Genomic DNA, 17,261 nt, shown 5'->3' on the forward strand with positions numbered 1-17,261 from the left:
CTATCCCACACCCCCAAATAAATAAAAATGTTGCTCAGTGTAACAAATGACGATTTGTTAAATGTGCTCTCGCACAGGTCTAAACGCTGCAGCCGTCCTGCGGTGGCCCTAATCGTCGATGCAGAAATATGTCGGCGAGGTGGCGCTGAAAGGAGAGAAGGCCAAATGAATCATCATCATCATAATTAATATCTGTGTTTGTTTAAAGGCCATGAATATATTGACGTCGGTGCTGCTCCTTTACGCCAAAGAAGAGGAAGCGTTTTGGCTCCTGGTGGCCGTCTGCGAACGGATGCTGCCCGATTATTTCAACCGCCGGATTATCGGTACCGTTTTCATTGGATTTCACTGTGACGGTCGCTTTCATGAGGGGGGAAGTAGCAGAGATAGAGTAGAATAAAGGTGGAAGGGACCCTAGTCGCCTCACAAATGATCGTGAAGTGAGGATTATCCGTCGAAGTCTGTGTGTCTGTCCTGTTTGGTGGCAGAGCCAATTTCAGGCTCGATTGCAGCCGTAAGTCGAGGACTAGCAGCCGTTGGCCAACCTCTGATCTCTCCCTTTGCAAAACGTGGGTTTATAAATTCGCTCCTACTGGTAGGTTAAACCGTCTGTCTCTTTCAGGCGCCTTGGTCGATCAGGCCGTGTTTGAGGACCTGATCCGCGAGTATTTACCTCAGCTGACGGAGCACATGACCGACATGACTTTCTTCTCCTCCGTCTCGCTCTCCTGGTTCCTCACCCTCTTCGTCAGCGTGCTGCCCATCGAGAGCGCCGTCAACGCAGTCGATTGCTTTTTCTACGACGGGATCAAGGCCATCTTGCAGCTGGGCCTGGCCGTGCTGGACTACAACCTGGACAAGCTGGTGGCTTGTAAGGACGACGCGGAAGCGGTCACAGTGCTCAGCAGGTGCTGGCAGGGGCTGATTGTGGTGGTTGTGTTTGGGCTAAGGGGTTGGGCTACCTGTTGTGCAGTGGTGAGGGCATGTTTGTCTGTTTGTTTTCCACTTTTATTATTTTTAGAAGTAAGGCAGCGAACATATCCCACAGACCTTTCTCCTCCTCTTTTCCCCACAACAACCCTGTGAGGTGGGAGAGAGGGACTGGCCCAAAGTAACCCAGCCAGGTTTCATGCCTGAGGCAGGACTAGAACTCTCTTGTCTCCTGGTGATTGGTTCAAAGTGAGTTTTCATGCCTGAGGCAGGACTAGAACTCCCAGTCTCCTGGTGATTGGCCCAAAGTCACCCAGCTGATTTTCATGCCTGGGGTGGGACTATAACTCTCTCTCTCCTGGTGACTGGCTCAAAGTCACTCAGTGGGTTTTCATGCCTAAGGTGGGACTAGAACTCCCAGTCTCCTGGTGATTGGCCCAAAATCCCTGACCCAGGTTTTATGCCTGAGATGGGGCTAGAACTCCCAGTCTCCTAGTGATTGGCCCAAAGTCATCCAGCTGGCTTTCATGCCTAAGGCAGGACTATAACTCGGTCTCCTGGTGATTGACTGTCTCCAGCTGACTTCACATGCCCACGGTGGGACTAGAACTCACCATCTCCCGTTTTTTCTTTTTTTTAGCCTAGTGCCCGGACCACTAGTCCAAACCAGCTCATAATATTTGTGCACACAGAGAAGTTAACGCGTGCAAGGGAACACATTCACACGCTCCTTTTCCCCGAATCCAGGTTTTTTGAGAGCGTGACCAACAAGGACAGTCCGCTGCCTCCGGCAGTTCAGCAGGCCTCTGGGATGAACGAAAGCAAAACTCCTCACCCCAAAGTGGACATCACGGACCTCATTCGAGAGTCCAACGAGGTTTGTCCAACCCTTTCTTCTCCGCCTTTACCTTAGAAGAAGAATGGCTGCAGGAGTGGCCTTCAAAAATATTAGCAACGGGTGCTCTGCCTGGTTGCTGGGTGGGCGTGGCCATGGTGGGCCTGGCCTAGTCGGCTTCCTGCACCATGGCGGGAGGGGGCGTTTTTGCCCTCCCGGGCTTTGGGGATTTTCCTCGAGCCTGCGGGAGGGTGAAAACGGCCTCCCCAGGCTCCGGAGGCCCTCTGGAGGCCAGAAATGGGCCTTCCCGAACTTCCGGTAGGCTCCCTGAGCCTCCGGGCGCATCCCGCACTTACCTGCATCCAAAACGGGCCGCATGGAGATTCCTGGGAGGGGCGGGGTGGGAAGGACCAGCCAGGAGTGGGATTTGGGGGTTCTCCGAACTGCACAGAATCTTAGCTAGAGGTTCTCCCGAACCCCCAGCAGCCCACAGCTGCTTGGCCGTATCGCAGCCTTGAGGGTCTTCTTGAAGACCTTCCTTCAAAAATGGAATACAAAGGAATATAAATTCCTATATAAATTGTGGTGTAGGTGTTGTGCATTCAGCCTCGATAAGCAGTAAAATAGCATCTTGGTCTCCTCCAGAAATATGGTGAAATCCGATTTGAGGAAGTAGAAAGCATGCGACGTCGCAACAGACTGTACGTCATCCAAACCTTGGAAACCACCACTAAGCAGAATGTGGTGAGTAGGTACTATGTTTTGTCTGTATCAGGGTTCTGGTCATTGGTACTGTCCTGGTGTTGAGCATAATTTAGCATTAAGCATCAATTGCTTCCTGGTGTTAATTGTCTGTATCTGTCTGTCCATCCATTATCTGTCTGTCTATCTATCTATCTATCATCTGTCTATTTATCCATCTATCTTTCCATCCATCATCTATCCATTTATCTCTCTATCCGTCTGTCTGTCTGTCTGTCTATCCATCCAACCAACTATCTATCTATCTATCATCTGTCTGTCTATTTATCCATCTATCTTTCCATCCATCCATCCATCATCTATCCATTTATCTCTCTATCTGTCTCTCTATCTATCTATCTATCCATCCAACCAACCAACCAACCATCCATCCATCCATCCATCCATCCATCCATCCATCCATCCATCCATCCATCCATCCATCTATCTATCTATCTATCTATCTATCTATCTATCTATCTATCTATCTATCTATGTCTTTTTAAATTTTGGGCCAAATTCAGATATTTCCTTTTAATCTGTTCTTAATCTATGTATTATGTATTTATGTGTTTTTACTTGGCTGTACACCGCCCTGAGTCCCTAGGGAGAAGGGCGGTATATAAATTTGAAGTAAAATAAATAAATAAATAAATAAATAAATAAATAAATAAATAAATAAAATCTATCTATGTATGTATCTGTCATCTATCTGTCTATTTATCCATCTATCTTTCCATCCATCCATCCATCATCTATCCATTTATCTTTCTATTTATCCATCTGTCTGTCTATCTATCATCTATCTGTCTATTTATCCATCTATCTTTCCACCCATCCATCCATCAATTATCCATTTATCTTTCTACTATCTATCTATCTATCCATCCAACTATCTATCTATCCATCAATCCATCTATCTATCTATCTATCTATCTATCTATCTATCTATCTATCTATCTATCTATCTATCTATCTATCTATCTACATGTATAATTTCATACCTAGCTAGAAGGCTTTAGTTACGGTAACCAGAAGACTTATTAATTATTTTGATTCATGAGCTGAAATGTACAGGTAAGTTAATCCCTCAAACACCCAATATTGACTTGACTGCTTTCCTGTCGTCTGTTCTTAGCTCCGGGTTGTCTCCCAAGATCTGAGCATCAGCCATAGAAACCTGGAAGAACTGTATGAATTATTCAAGGTACCATTGGCCTTTGCCAAAGATTTTTCATGTCTATTTGACTATTATGACTTCTAACGGACCCAATGATCAAGCCAGTTGATTTGGAAGAAAGTTCTTCCATTGAATTGTTGAGCTGTTAAAGCATGAAAGATGAGGGCCATGGCCTTCACACTAAGATGAGGAGGCCGTGTTCGAAATCCACCATCAGCCATGGACATTCGGTGGACGAGTTGGCCAATCATTCTGTTCCATCCCCAAATCTCTCATCAGAGCTGCTATGATGAAGATGAAAGAGATCTTCAAATTAATGTCCTTGAGCTCCTGGATGGATAATTTGAATGAGTGAACATCTGGTGAACTTTGCCAAAGGTGCCACCTCTGGACTTTTCAGAGATGGCATCATTGTTCTAGATAGAGGTTAAGATTGTTAGCTTTAATAGCCAATGATTTTAGCACTGGATAATTCTATGGAAAAACTACATATGTTCTCCAGATGGTCCCAATGTGATTTGATGACATTTTGCTATTGTTTATTTGGGCCTCCTCTTGTTTTTGGTCAGAAAGAACATTTTCTCTCCTGTTATTGGAAACCGAATAGTCCAGGCCTAAAGCACCATGATGCCAGCCTACCCTATCTGGATCAATATCGGATCGACTGCCAGCAATTCCGAACCTTGTACCACCTCTTGAGTCCATGGGCACACTGTGCCAACCGAGATTCTTTGGCCCTGTGGACCTTCCGGCTGCTGGATGAGAATGTGGACGGCCTGATCAACTTCAAAGAATTTGCATCCGTTTGGGGTATGGCAGGGGTGAAATCCAGCAGGTTCTGACAGGTTCTGGAGAACCGGTAGCAGAACTTTTGAGCAGTTTGGAGAACCTGTGGCGGAAATTTTGAGTAGTTTGGAGAACTGGCAAAATACCACTTCTGGCTGGCCCCAGAGTGGGGTGGGAATGGAGATTTTGCAATCTCCTTCCCCCAGGAGTGGGGAGGGAATGGGGATTTTGCAGTATCCTTCCCCTGGAGTGGGGTGGGAATGGGGATTTTGCAATCTCCTTCCCCCAGGAGTGGGGATTTTACAATATCCTTTTCCTGAAGTGGGGTGGGAATGGAGATTTTGCAGTATCCCCTGGAGTGGGGAGGGAATAGGGATTTTGCAGTATCCTTCCTCCAGGAGTGGGGAGGGAATGGGGATTTTGCAATATCCTTCCCCCAAGAGTGGGGAGGGAATGGGGATTTTGCAGTATCCTTCCCCCAGGAGTGGGGAGGGAATGGGGATTTTGCAGTATCCTTCCCCCAGGAGTGGGGAGGGAATGGGGATTTTGCAGTATCCTTCCCCTGGAGTGAGGAGGGAATGCAGATTTTGCAGTATCCTTCCCCTGCCAATCCCACCAAGCCACACCACGCCCACCAAGCCACGCCCACAGAACCCGTAGTTAAAAAAAAATTGGATTTCACCACTGGGATATGGTGATAAATACATCCCAGGCTAAGAGATCCGGAGACTTGGCATTGGATAAGTCTCCCTCCCTAGGTGAGATCTGGCTGGTTTAGATCAGTCCAGTGACTGTGAAGAAAGTTTTCAATTATTTCTCGATAATGGCATCGTCAGGATATAACAAAGACGTTGAGACTTTGGAAAGAGTGCAGAGAAGAGCAACGAAGATGATTAGGGGGCTGGAGGCTGAAACCTATAAAGAACGTTTGCAGGAATTGGCTATGTCCAGTTTAATGAAAAGAAGGACTTAAGGGTATGATAGCAGTCTTCTAATATCTAAGGAGCTTCCACAAATAAGAAGGGCCAACCTTATTCTCCAAAGCCCCTGAAGGCAGGACAAGAAGCAATGGAGGGAAAGTGCCTATGGAGATTCTCAGTCATCCCGGTCATGCTTGTCCCAAAGAGGCTTTTTCAAGAGGTTAACTGGTTGCCTCTTGGGGGTTTTTCTTTGAAGACCGTTTCGCTTCTCTTCTTCAGCTCTGACTCGATCCCCGCCATCCAGTCAAGAGCTGAAGAAGAGAAGCAAAACGTCTTCAAAGAAAAACCAGAAGGTGCCTCTTGAAAAAAAAAACACCTTTAGGACAATGGACAATGGATGGAGTCTAATCGAGGGGAGAAGCAACCTAGAACGAAGGAGAAACTTCCTACCCATGAGAACAGTCAACCGTGGAAGGAGTGGCCTTCAGAAGTTATGGGTGCTCCAACACTGGATATTTTTAAGAAGAGATTTCACAACCATTTGTCTGAAATGGTGTAGTGTTTCCTGCTTGAGTAGGGGGTTGGACTGGACCTCCAAAGTCCCTTCCAACTCTGTTATTATGGTCTGTTCTGCCCATTTGATCATCTCCATTGGGTATGAATCATCTCTTTGTTTTTAATGATTTTCCTGTCCTCTCTTTTTATCAGATGTCCTCTATCACGGAAGCTTCACCCATAAGCTGACAATGCTTTTCAAATTGCACATTCCTCCAGGTGAGTGATGTGGAGATGCCACGTTTGTTTATTTATTTATTTATTTATTTATTTATTTATTTATTTATTCATTCATTCATTCATTCATTCATTCATTCATTCATTCATTCAATTAATTAATTAATTAATATTTATACCGCCATTCTCCTGAAGGACTCAGAGCGGTGAACAGTCAAAATAAGATACATATAAAATGTGAAATAAAGCAATTTAAAATGATTAAACCAATTTGGCTCATCGGTTAAGAATCTTCAGCATAAAAAAAAAAAAGTTTTAGTTTAAAAATACGTAAAGTTTACTCCTTGCTTCCATGCTGAAAACCATACACGTCAACTGGAACCATGGAGGAAATCCGTGCTCAGCTCCTTCCCCAGCCAGGAAACCCATTAATCTAGGACAGGGGTTGGCAATCTGCGGCTCTGGAGCCGCATGTGGCTCTTTCATCCCTCTGCTGCGGCTCCCTGTTGCCGGCTGGCTCTTGGATAAGAAGCAGAATGTCTTCAAAGAAAAACCAAAAAGTCCAGTTGAAAAGGCACCTTTGGGAGAGCCTGCACCATTCCAGCAAAAGTTTGTCCAAACTCTTCTTGCGAGAGTAGAAGCTGAAGAAGAGCTGAAGAAGCTTCTTGGATGAGAAGCAGAACGTCTTCAAAGAAAAACCAGAAAGACTTGAAAAAGCACCTTTTAGAAAGTCATATGGTGACTAAGTCTTCCATGCTGTGTGATGTATGGAACATCTAACGGCTGTGGCCAGGGGGACTTTTTATCAGGTTCACCTGATCCGCCAGTTGCGGCCCTTCCTAGATCGGGATTCCTTGTGCACAGTCACTCATGCCCTCGTCACCTCTCGCCTGGACTACGGCAACGCTCTCTACATGGGGCTCCCCTTGAAGAGCACCCGGAGACTTCAGCTGGCCCAGAATGCGGCCGCGCGGGTAGTGACGGGAACTGCATGGCGCTCCCACATAACACCTCTCTAGCGTGAGCTGCACTGGCTCCCAGTGGTCTTTCGGGTGCGCTTCAAGGTGTTGGTCATCACCTTTAAAGCGCTCCATGGCATAGGACCTGGATACCTTCGAGACCGTCTGCTGCCACCAACGACCTCCCACCGACCGGTGCGCTCCCACAGAGAGGGCCTCCTCAGGGTGCCATCGGCCAAGCAATGTAGACTGGTGGCCCCCAGGGGGAGGGCCTTCTCTGTGGGGGCACCTGCCCTCTGGAATCAGCTGCCCCCAGAGATACGAAGAATTCAAGACCTCGGTGCCTTCCGCCGTGCCCTGAAGACCTTCCTTTTTCAGCAAGCCGGGCTGACTTAATGCTTTTTAAATGTTTTTAATATGTTTTGTTATTGTTTTTTAACTTTGGGGCCAAATTTATATATATCTTTTTAAATTGCTTTTAATGTTTGTATCTATGTTTTTTACTTTGGCTGTACACCGCCCTGAGTCTTTCGGGAGAAGGGCGGTCTATAAATTTGATAATGAATGAATGAATGAATGAATGAATGAATGAATGAATGAATGAATGAATAAATAAATAAATAACACATCACGTGTTGTGATTTTTAACTTGTCTCTGGTTCTTTTTTTTCTCTTGGCAGCTTTTACCGAGGTGGAATCTCTCAGCCCTTTGAAAGGATCTCAACTCTCTAAAGAAGAACTGATCCATTTCAGTCAACTAAGCGGTAAGCGTCCACGAATCTAAATTCTTCCGGTGAAAAAAGCCAAGGAAGTCTTCTGGGAGTTAAGGGAGAGCTGACCCTTTGCAAGGAAGCTCAGAATCCGTTCTCTCTCAAGTGCAAGAATGCTAACTGCAAGCCCTTGAAGAAGCCTTGGCCAACATCTTAACAGTGTTGGTGTCGACTTGTAGACCAGGTCATAATAACTCAGTGGTGGAGAGTCTCAAGTTCAATTCCTGGGACTTCAATTCCGAGACCCTCTAATGCAGGGGTCCTCAAACTTTTTAAACGGGGTCAATTCATGGTCCCTCAGAGTGTTGGGGGGGTGGGCGGACCAGGTGGGTGGGCATGACTAGATGGTCATGTGACTGGGTGGGCGTGGCCTATTTGGCAGTCCATTAAACAATGCACACAAATTAAACTTTGATTTGTTATGCTCCTGGGGGTGGAAAGGTGATTAGTGAAAGGGTGTGAAGGCTGCCTTGGGGTGTGTATGAGGGACTTCTGTTTGTGTGTGTACATGGTGTGGTGTGGTTTGGTGGGCGTGGTTTGGTGGGCGTGGCAGGGGAAGGATAGTGCAAAATCCCCATTCCCTCCCCACTCCTGGTTGGAGGATATTGCAAAATCTCCATTCCCACCCCACTCTGGGGCCAGCCAGAGGTGATATTTGCCAGTTCTCCTAACTGCTCAAAATTTCCGCTACCGGTTCTCCAGAACCTGCTGGATTTCACCCCTTGCTGTGCCTGTGTGTGTATGTGTATGTATCCTTCCCTCTCTCTCTCTCTCTCTGGAGGCTGGGGAGACCAAAAAACAGGCCCATTTTTGGCCTCTCGAGGCCTCCGCACATCCCGTTTTTGGCCTCCTCGGCCTCCAGAAGGCGGGTGGGGGCTGGTGGATAGGAGGGGTGATGTGTGCAGGGCAGGTTCGTAGTCCCACGCGGACCGGATTAATGGCTTCAGCGGGCCCTATCTGGCCTGTGGGCCGTAATTTGAGGACCCCTGCTCTAATGGATCCATTAGAGATCCTTCTAATGGAAGGATCTCAAACGAGGAAAGATCACTTCCTTGCCGTAGATCAGGGTCTCTGAAGCTTGCCAACTTTAAGAGGGGTGTGGACTTCAACTCCCCGAATTCTTGAACTTCACCCAACTTAAAGTGGGCAAGGTTGAGAAACGCTCCCATAGACCATCGAAGTACAGTTAGTCCTTGACTTACAACCATTCATTTAGTGACCAAAGTTACGACGGCCCCGAAAAAAGTGACTTATGACCGTTCCGGCATCCCGATAGTCACATGATCAAAATTCAGACACTTGGAAGCTAGTTCGTAATTATGTCGGTCCCCATAGTCATGTGATCCCCTTTTACGACCACCTGACAAGCAAAGTCAATGGGGAAGCCAGATTTCACTTAACGACCGTGTGACTAACTGAACAACAGTAGTGATTCACTTTAACAACCGTGGCAAGGGAGGTCGTAAAAATGGGGCAAAACTCACTCAACCGATGTTTCGCTTAGGCACCGAAATTTTGGGCTCAGTTGTGGTTGTAAGTCGAGGACCGCTTGAAAATAGCCCTCCTCTAATAAATGGATAACGTATTTAGTATCAGTGATTGGTCAGTAGTCTTGTTTCCCCCTCTTCTTTATCTTAGTCTCTTCTCCTGAAGACAAAGACAATGCAGATGCCTTGAAGACAAGTCCTGAAAAAGGTAGGTGACCTGGATGTAGCCAGAGATTTGAGGTGTACCGTTGAAGGCTGTCCAACACGAAAGTAGCAGATGGTGTGAATGTTGTGGCCTGTCGGTCACTGGCACCTCCAGCAGCCAAATCAGACGAGGAGGAGGAGGCGTGGGAGTCAGAGTAGGCATCAAGGCAACCTGAGAGCTCCGAGGGGGAAGAGGGAATGGAGCTGGCAGAGAGAGAGAGAGAGGGAGAGGGAGAGGGAGAGAAGGGAGAGAGAAGAGGAGAGGAGAGAGAGAGAAAGAAGAGAGAAGACAAAGAGAGAAGAGGGGAGAGGAGAGGAGAGGGGAGAGAGAGGAGGGAGGGAGAGAGAGAGAGGGGAGAGAGGGAGAGGGAGGGGGGAAAGGAGGGAGAGAGGGAGAGAGAGAAAAGAGAGAGAGAGGAGAGAGAGAGGGAGAGACGCAGAGCCCGGGCCATCCGTCAACCCTCAGATGGAGAGTCAACAGCCCCCAGGTCTGGAGGTGTCTGATGAGGAAGAGGAGGAACAGCTGGGTCCAGTGCCTGACGTGCGGATGTGAAGAAGGCAGAGGAGAGGAGAGGAGAGCAGTGGAAATCTTTGGGCCGGTCCTCTTCGGCCGAAGAGGTTGTAGAAAAAATGCTTTTAAAAGTAAAAAAAAAAAAGCCTCTGATGATCGCGCGGCGGCTCAGCTGGGCATGGGTGGAGGGGGGGTAGGGATTTTTGCTACGGTTCTCCAAACCACCCGCTGCCATCGCTCCTGGATCGGGCGAACCGGGAGCATTTCACCCCTGGTTGGCAGTCTTTTGGAAACTCTGCTGGAGGAAGGAAAAGAGGGTGAGGCCAAAGCTTGTAGGGGTTAACAAGAGATCGTGGTTTGAGGTCACAAGCCTGGTACTAAGAGTGTAAAGTATGAGAGCTGCAGGGCAGGATCAGTAGTGGCTTCGCTACCAGTTCGGAACTCTTGAGCGTGCGCACAGAGCGTCCGTGATGACGTCCGGGCGGGTGAGCGTAGCCTCCGAACCGGGGCGAACCGGTAGAAACCCACCACCGGGCAGGATGGCAGAAATATTAAAATATTTAGCGATTTTGCAAATTCGTATCTAGAAGCCTGGCCTGTCTGGAGGTAATGAAGCTTCAGCTGGAAATTGTACATATGCTCCAAAGTTACCTAGCAGAAGCCCTGGAGGAGACAGGACAGTTGGCCCATCCTGCTCTTCTGAATTTGTCGTCGTCGTCTTCTTCCCAAACAGGGAAAGGAAAAGTAGACATCCAGGCTTACTTGAAGCAGTGGCAAGACGAGATCCTTAAAAAGGAAGAAAGCATTAAGGATTTGCCTCGGATGAACCAGGTGGGAACTTTTCCGGAAACAAGTATTTTGTTCTAGTGGGGTATTTTTTTCCCTCCCTTAATGCAAGTAGGGTGGAGGTATAGTAAATATTGATAGGAGAGAATATTTGTAGCTCAGGATTGAACTGTGGGGTCCTTGGTGCTCTCTGGGCTTGGCGGTTTTCTTGCAGATGTTTCATGACCCATCTAGGTAACATCATCAGTGCTAGAAGAGGGGAGGAGGAGGAAGAGGAAGGGGAGGAGGAGAGAACTGTGGGGTCCCTTGTGCTCTCTGAGCTTGGCGGTTTTCTTGCAGACATTTCATGACCCAACTAGGTAACATCATCAGGATTATGATGAAAAATGACGATGATGCTACCTAGTTTGATAATGAGACATCTGCAAGAAGACAATCAAGCTCTGGGGAGCACCAAGGATCCCATATAACAAATGCTGGCAGGACATCAAAATATAATCTTCTCTGACCTGGAGATCTTTAGGCACGGTGGCCTACAACTCATAACCCCTGCCAGATGATCCATGAAGTTTGGAGGTCATGGAGATCGTTATTCGATGCATCTTCAGGACCCTTGATGGGGAAATCTAGCCAAGGCACCATTTTTATAAAAAGCTGCACGCAAACATGGCTTCTTCTGTTGACCCACATACACCCCCTGTCAGGCCTGGGATCTTTTTCGTTGGATCTTCAGGCCTGCCATATTTCCTACTATGGGAAATTGGAAGGGGGGATTGTATGGAGCAAAAGTGATATGTAGGCAAAATAACATTCCTTTCTCAGAGAGTCAAGGACATCTTGCCCTGCACCTGGAGGGCTGGAACTGGGAGGCATCTCCAGTTGGGACGGTGCTTTGATTGGACCATGTGATGGACCATGTGGGTGCTGGGCAGGGACTTGGACTTTCTTTTGTGTGGGGAAAACCTGGAAGCTCTCAGATTCGGATTTTCCCAGATGTGCCAGTATGACATCTCTAACAAAATGGAACTTTGAGGAACCTCAAGCCTCGGGGCATTCTTTCGTTGGGGGTGTTACTTGGAACCCTGACACCCGCTTGATCTGAAAACCATCCTCCTTTCTCCCTCCCCAGTCCCAATTCATCCAGTTCTCCAAGACCTTGTATAACTTATTCCACGGCGATCCAGAAGAAGAGCTCTTGTTCCGTGCCATCGCTACCGTTACCGGCCTCTTGCTGAGAATGGAAGAGGTGGGGCGAAAGCTCCAGAGCCCCACTTCCCCAACCCGGAGAGGAACATCTCCCATGGTTGGTCCTACAGCACCAGCGGATTCCCAGACTGATGACCCAGGAGCCCCGATCTCCGGCTCCGTCGGCGAAGGCTGGTCGTTCGCTTTTGAGCAGATCCTGGCGTCGTTGCTGAACGAACCCGCCTTGGTGAGGTTTTTTGAGAAACCGGTCGATGTCAGAGCCAAGTTAGAAGCCGCTAAAGCCACTCAGTTGAAAGCAAGAGCTGGCGTATAAGAATCCCTAGAGAGTCGCTTCTGCTTTCCCCTCGTGTAAAAACAACCCCAAACAGGAGGCGACCACTGAGTTTGAAGTTCGCGCTGAGGGTTTTAGCCCGATTCCCTTAATGGCAGGGCGGTCGGTGTACGTGGCTTTATTTGTAATTTTTTTTGTGTGGGGGTCAAGTCGTTCGAAGCACAACTGCACCTAATCTTTGCATTTTTAATACACCAGATTTTTTTTTTTTTATAAGCCACAGACACCAACACAGGGCAACATGGAAGGGGGGAAACCCACCCACCCCTAAATTGTCTCCTTGGCGGTACAATGTTTCCAAGTTCTCACTTTACAGCCCCCTGTTTTGCCCGCATCATCTTAATGTCACCAATTCTTGCAAAGAGCTTCTTAAACTTAGAATGCAGGTTTGCTAAACTGATCTCCAGCCAGTTTAGGATACTAGCTTAGGAAAGCCCTTCGTATCAAGTGGGGCAAGAATTTCTTTAAAATATACATTTCTTCAAAACCTGGTTCTCCAAAGCCAGTGCTTGCCTCACAGGGAAGCCGCCTCAGCTGATAGCGTTAAATTTTTGCAACTGGGCAACTATGTCTTCTGGATGGGTCTAGGTAGGGCAACTCACCAAGAGTTACACTAATATCCAAGAAATGGTAGAACAGAATCATTAAAGAAAGAATTCAAAAGGAGAGACAATGGAATGTGAATGACAAAAATGTAAATATTTTTTTAAAAATTTATTTTGAAGAATTAAATTTGATTTGTTTAAATTGTCCCACGGCGAGTTGGCCGCAGCTAGTTGGCTGTGGCAAATTGTCCCATCCCTTCTCCTGGACAGTTTCTTCTACTCAACATCCCAAAACAAGGGTGATTTTTGTCCCAATTTTACAAGCAGGGGAGTTGCGTCACAGCGCGGTCTTCCTCAAAGTGTTAGTTGAGTAAAATTCTGAGGTTTTCCCCTTCGAAAAACCATCTAGTCAAGTCAACGAAAAGCTAGGAACAGAAATTCCAAAATTTCAGCACCACAACACTGAAATGACTTTGGGGAAAACAGCTGTTTGACCCTGTAGTAATTTATTTATTTATTTTTTCTTCCCCATTTTGAGTGGAAACCATTGTTTCATGGTGTCCAAAATCACCAAGGCGTTTAGTAAAAAGAAATGGGTACTAGTAAGAAAGTTGGACGCTATCACACACACACAAAAACTCGTCTTAGTGTTGTCCAGATAGGTTCTCCGCAATTTATTAGGGTTAATGCTTAAGCTAGGATCTAGTACTTAAATCCTAGAAAGTGAGATGTGTGTCAGGAGGAAAGGATTTGAAGCTGTAGGCTCAAGAATCAAAGATGAAATCCTTCCAGCCTCGGGTTTAAAAAAAAACATGGATTATCGCCTGAAGCTAACATTTAGAAAATAGAACGGTGAGCCTGCATTCAGTCAGAGCAAAAATTAATTAGAATTTATCTTTCAAAGACTTTTCAAGTCCCTCAGGGATGAGAATTTTCTTTTAAAAAAAACACACACAAACCTCGATTGCCTTTAAAACTCTTTTCAATTTACCTTAATCCGAGCAGTGCTTTAGTAAAAGACACTCATTTTTTGCAATCTTTAAATTTTAAAAGTGCTACTATTTTTTAATTCCACCACAGTTGAGAATAGTGGCATGAGGCCTTTTGCCAAAAGCAGACAGGTGTATATTTTTTTCAAAATCCAGTTGTTTGCTGATATGCCAAAAAAAAAAAAACCCACCCCCGTTTCCTCCAATTTAATGTACTCCTAATTCTAACATAATTGAGAAATATGAGAGATACCAGAGATATAAAATCCCAATTTTAAAAGAAAGCTTCTAGACCTGGTCTGGTGTAATACAAGAATTCTTCAGTGTGAAAGTATTTTTATAACATCTGGAGTTAGCACCACTGACAGAAATTCAGAAAAGTTTGATTTATGCCAACTTCCTTTTTTCTTTCTTTCTTTCTTTGCTACTCATGGCTGCTAACTGATCAATAAAACCAATCAATTTATAATAATTTAATTTAATAATAATAAAAACTGAAAGGTAAAAAGTGTTTATAAAGGGAATATATATATATATATATCTAGATAGACACCGTGTCTTTTTCAACAAAAGTACTGTATAAAATGCAATTGGGGATGGCCATATGAATGCCATTTTTTATAGTATGTTTTCCAAGAGACCACTATAAATACTTGCCATAAACAAGTACATAAATATATATAAATATATATTAAAGTTTAGGATTGAATTGTCTTATAAACAGATTACACATGTATATATTATTATCCTTGAGGAGAAAAAAATCATAAATAATATTATACTATAGAATTAGTTTATTTTCTTGTCTCCGATATGATGAATGTTTATGAGGGAGCAAAAAAATGCACTTGAGTTATTTTAACCTGACAATCAATCAGTGGAACGACTTGCCACCAGAAGTTGTGAATGCTCCAACACTGGAAGTTTTGAAGAAGATGTTGGATAACCATTTGCCTGAAGTGGTGTAGGGTTTCCTGCCTAAGCAGGAGGTTGGACTAGAAGACCTCCAAGGTCCCTTCCAACGCTGTTATTATTCTAATTCTAATTTTAAGCTACTTTTAAGAATCAGCACTTTAATTTTTCTGCTTTGGAGTGAAATAGGACTCTCAAAAGTACTCCTTCCTTCCCATGAGCAAATGCTGAATGTATCCCAGGAACCATCAGCCACTGCACGACGTTTCTTAAAAGTAGAGTTTTATTTTTCTTCCAAAATAATATGTACAAATCTGCTGAAGGATCCAAGGACACGATTTAACAAGGATTTGAGAGGATTCCAGTCGATCCTGGTTTATCCCCCCCCCCTCGCCACCGCCCCCAAATCTCAATAAGACACTTGCTTGCCGCTTTTATTATTTTTTTCCTCATTTACAAAATACTTTATGAATAGGAATGCTTTTTTTTAAAAAAAAGTTATCTATATTTGACACCGTACAAAATAAATTCAATATTTGATTTTAAACTTTCGCCTTTTTTTCTTTTTCCCCTTTTGTGCTTTCTTTCCTTCTTCCTTCCTTCCTTCTTTCCTCTCCCTCCTTCCTTTTTTCTTCCTTTCTTTTCCTTCTTTCCTTCCTTTCTTTCTTTTTCTTTCTTTCTTCCTTCCTTCTTCCTTCCTTCTTTCCTTTTCTTTTTTCTTCCTTCCTTCTTCCTTCCTTCTCTTTCTTTCTTTCTTTCTTTTTCTTCCTTCCTCTTTCTTTCCTTCCTTCCTTCCTTCCTTCCTTTCTTTCTTTCTTTCTTTCTTTCTTTCTTTCTTTCTTTCTTTCTTTCTTTCTTTCTTTCTTTCTTTCTTTCTTTCCAGCTAGTATATAAAGTTAGACTCTGCCTCTGTCAACCCACCAGCCTTTTCATTTGTAAATATATGTACAGAAAGTGCCAGGCTGGGGGGGGAAAAAACGATTTTTGTGCTTCCACAATGAACTAAAGATTGGTCTCACTTTGAATCCTGCTAAGACTTCTAACTTCTGCAACACACCTACAGGTAGTCCTTGACTTACGACAGCTCATTTAGTGACCGTTTCAAAGTTACAACGGCACAGTTGTGACCGTTTCTCACGCTTATGACCGTTGCAGCATCCCCCCGTGGTGACGTGATTTACATTCGGATGCCTGACAAATGGTTCATATTTAGAACAGTTGCGGTGTCCCAGGCTGACGTGATCTGCTTTTGCGACCTTCTCGACAAGCCAAGTCAACGGGGAAACCAGATTCACTAAACAACCGTCTGACTCATTTAACAATTGCAGTGATTTCGCTTAACAAACTTGGCCAGGAAAGTCATACACGGGGGCAAAATTCAACAATTTTTTCACTTAGCAACATAAGTTCTGGGCTCCATTGTGGTCGTAAGTAGAGGTCTAGCTGTATAGGCAGAAAAGTCAAAAAAAAAAAAAAAGTCCATGGGCTCAGCAAGCATTCTTAGCCTGCTCTCTACCTTTCCAAATTCTAAAGATTTAGGAGATGATTTATCATGTCAAGCGGTCTTCCTCAACACACCGAGCAGAATTAACTCCAATTAAGACAATCTGTTTAGTGACTTCATCGCTGTTGCATTAGATTTAGGGTTTCCCAAGCTTTTTCCTTCACTATCCAAAAGTGCTTTTCAGAAGCTCTGGAGAGCCGGTGATGAGTCCCTTTCTTTCAGCACCGTTGTAGCTTCGAACGGTCGCTGAACGAACGGTTGGAATTTGAGGTCTACCAGTATTTTAAAAAGGGACGCGGTGGCTCAGTGGCTAAGAAGCTAAGCTTGTCGATCAAAAGGTCGGCAGTTCAGCGGTTCGAATCCCTAGTGCCGCGTAACGGGGTGAGTTCCCGTGACTTGTCCCAGCTTCTGCCAACCTAGCAGTTCGAAAGCACGTAAAAAATGCAGGTAGAAAAATAGGGACCACCTTTGGTGGGAAGGTAACAGCGTTCCGTGCACCTTTGGCATTTAGTCATGCAGGCCACATGACCACGGAGATATTTTGGGACAGCGCTGGCTCTTCGGCTTCGAAACTGAGATGAGCACCGCCCCCTAGAGTCGGGAACAACTAGCACCTATGTGCAAGGGGAACTTTTACCTTTTAGTATTTTAAAAACAAGATGGACTGATCTTAAATGTCACTTCAACAAAATTGTCCTTGGTGATTGGATCAATTTTCATCTTAACAGAAATACTTTAGATGTTCAAATATAGTTTAGAACACAGGGCAGACTTTTCCATTTAAATGTCCCTTTTGAGATGAGTAGGGGGTTCGGGGATCGTTACCCAAAGTTAAACCATGTTTAACCCAGGTTTGCAAAGCATTGCATTCAATGCCAGATTTGTACTTATGCTGGTTGGGGAATTCTGGGAATTGAAGTCCACATATCTTCA

At 45.2% G+C, this 17,261-nt stretch overlaps 1 protein-coding gene across 1 annotated transcript in view; it reads left to right on the forward strand.

Moving 5' to 3' along the window:
• The window catches only part of TBC1D8B (TBC1 domain family member 8B), a 38,247-nt gene extending 25,216 nt beyond the window's left edge, over positions 1 to 13,031 (forward strand). The window contains exons 11-21 of the mRNA XM_060681665.2: positions 209 to 326; positions 623 to 908; positions 1,678 to 1,807; positions 2,411 to 2,509; positions 3,645 to 3,713; positions 4,256 to 4,496; positions 6,101 to 6,166; positions 7,764 to 7,847; positions 9,492 to 9,548; positions 10,789 to 10,886; positions 11,971 to 13,031. Of these exons, the coding sequence (XP_060537648.2) occupies positions 209 to 326; positions 623 to 908; positions 1,678 to 1,807; positions 2,411 to 2,509; positions 3,645 to 3,713; positions 4,256 to 4,496; positions 6,101 to 6,166; positions 7,764 to 7,847; positions 9,492 to 9,548; positions 10,789 to 10,886; positions 11,971 to 12,360 (1,638 nt within the window). The 3' untranslated portion in view covers positions 12,361 to 13,031. The remainder of the gene's footprint in view (positions 1 to 208; positions 327 to 622; positions 909 to 1,677; positions 1,808 to 2,410; positions 2,510 to 3,644; positions 3,714 to 4,255; positions 4,497 to 6,100; positions 6,167 to 7,763; positions 7,848 to 9,491; positions 9,549 to 10,788; positions 10,887 to 11,970) is intronic.
• The last annotated feature ends 4,230 nt before the right edge of the window (positions 13,032 to 17,261 follow it).

The sequence above is a fragment of the Pantherophis guttatus genome, chromosome 12 (genome assembly GCF_059756535.1).
Source record: "Pantherophis guttatus breed Tessera chromosome 12, ASM5975653v1, whole genome shotgun sequence".
NCBI classification, from domain to species: Eukaryota; Metazoa; Chordata; class Lepidosauria; order Squamata; family Colubridae; genus Pantherophis; species Pantherophis guttatus.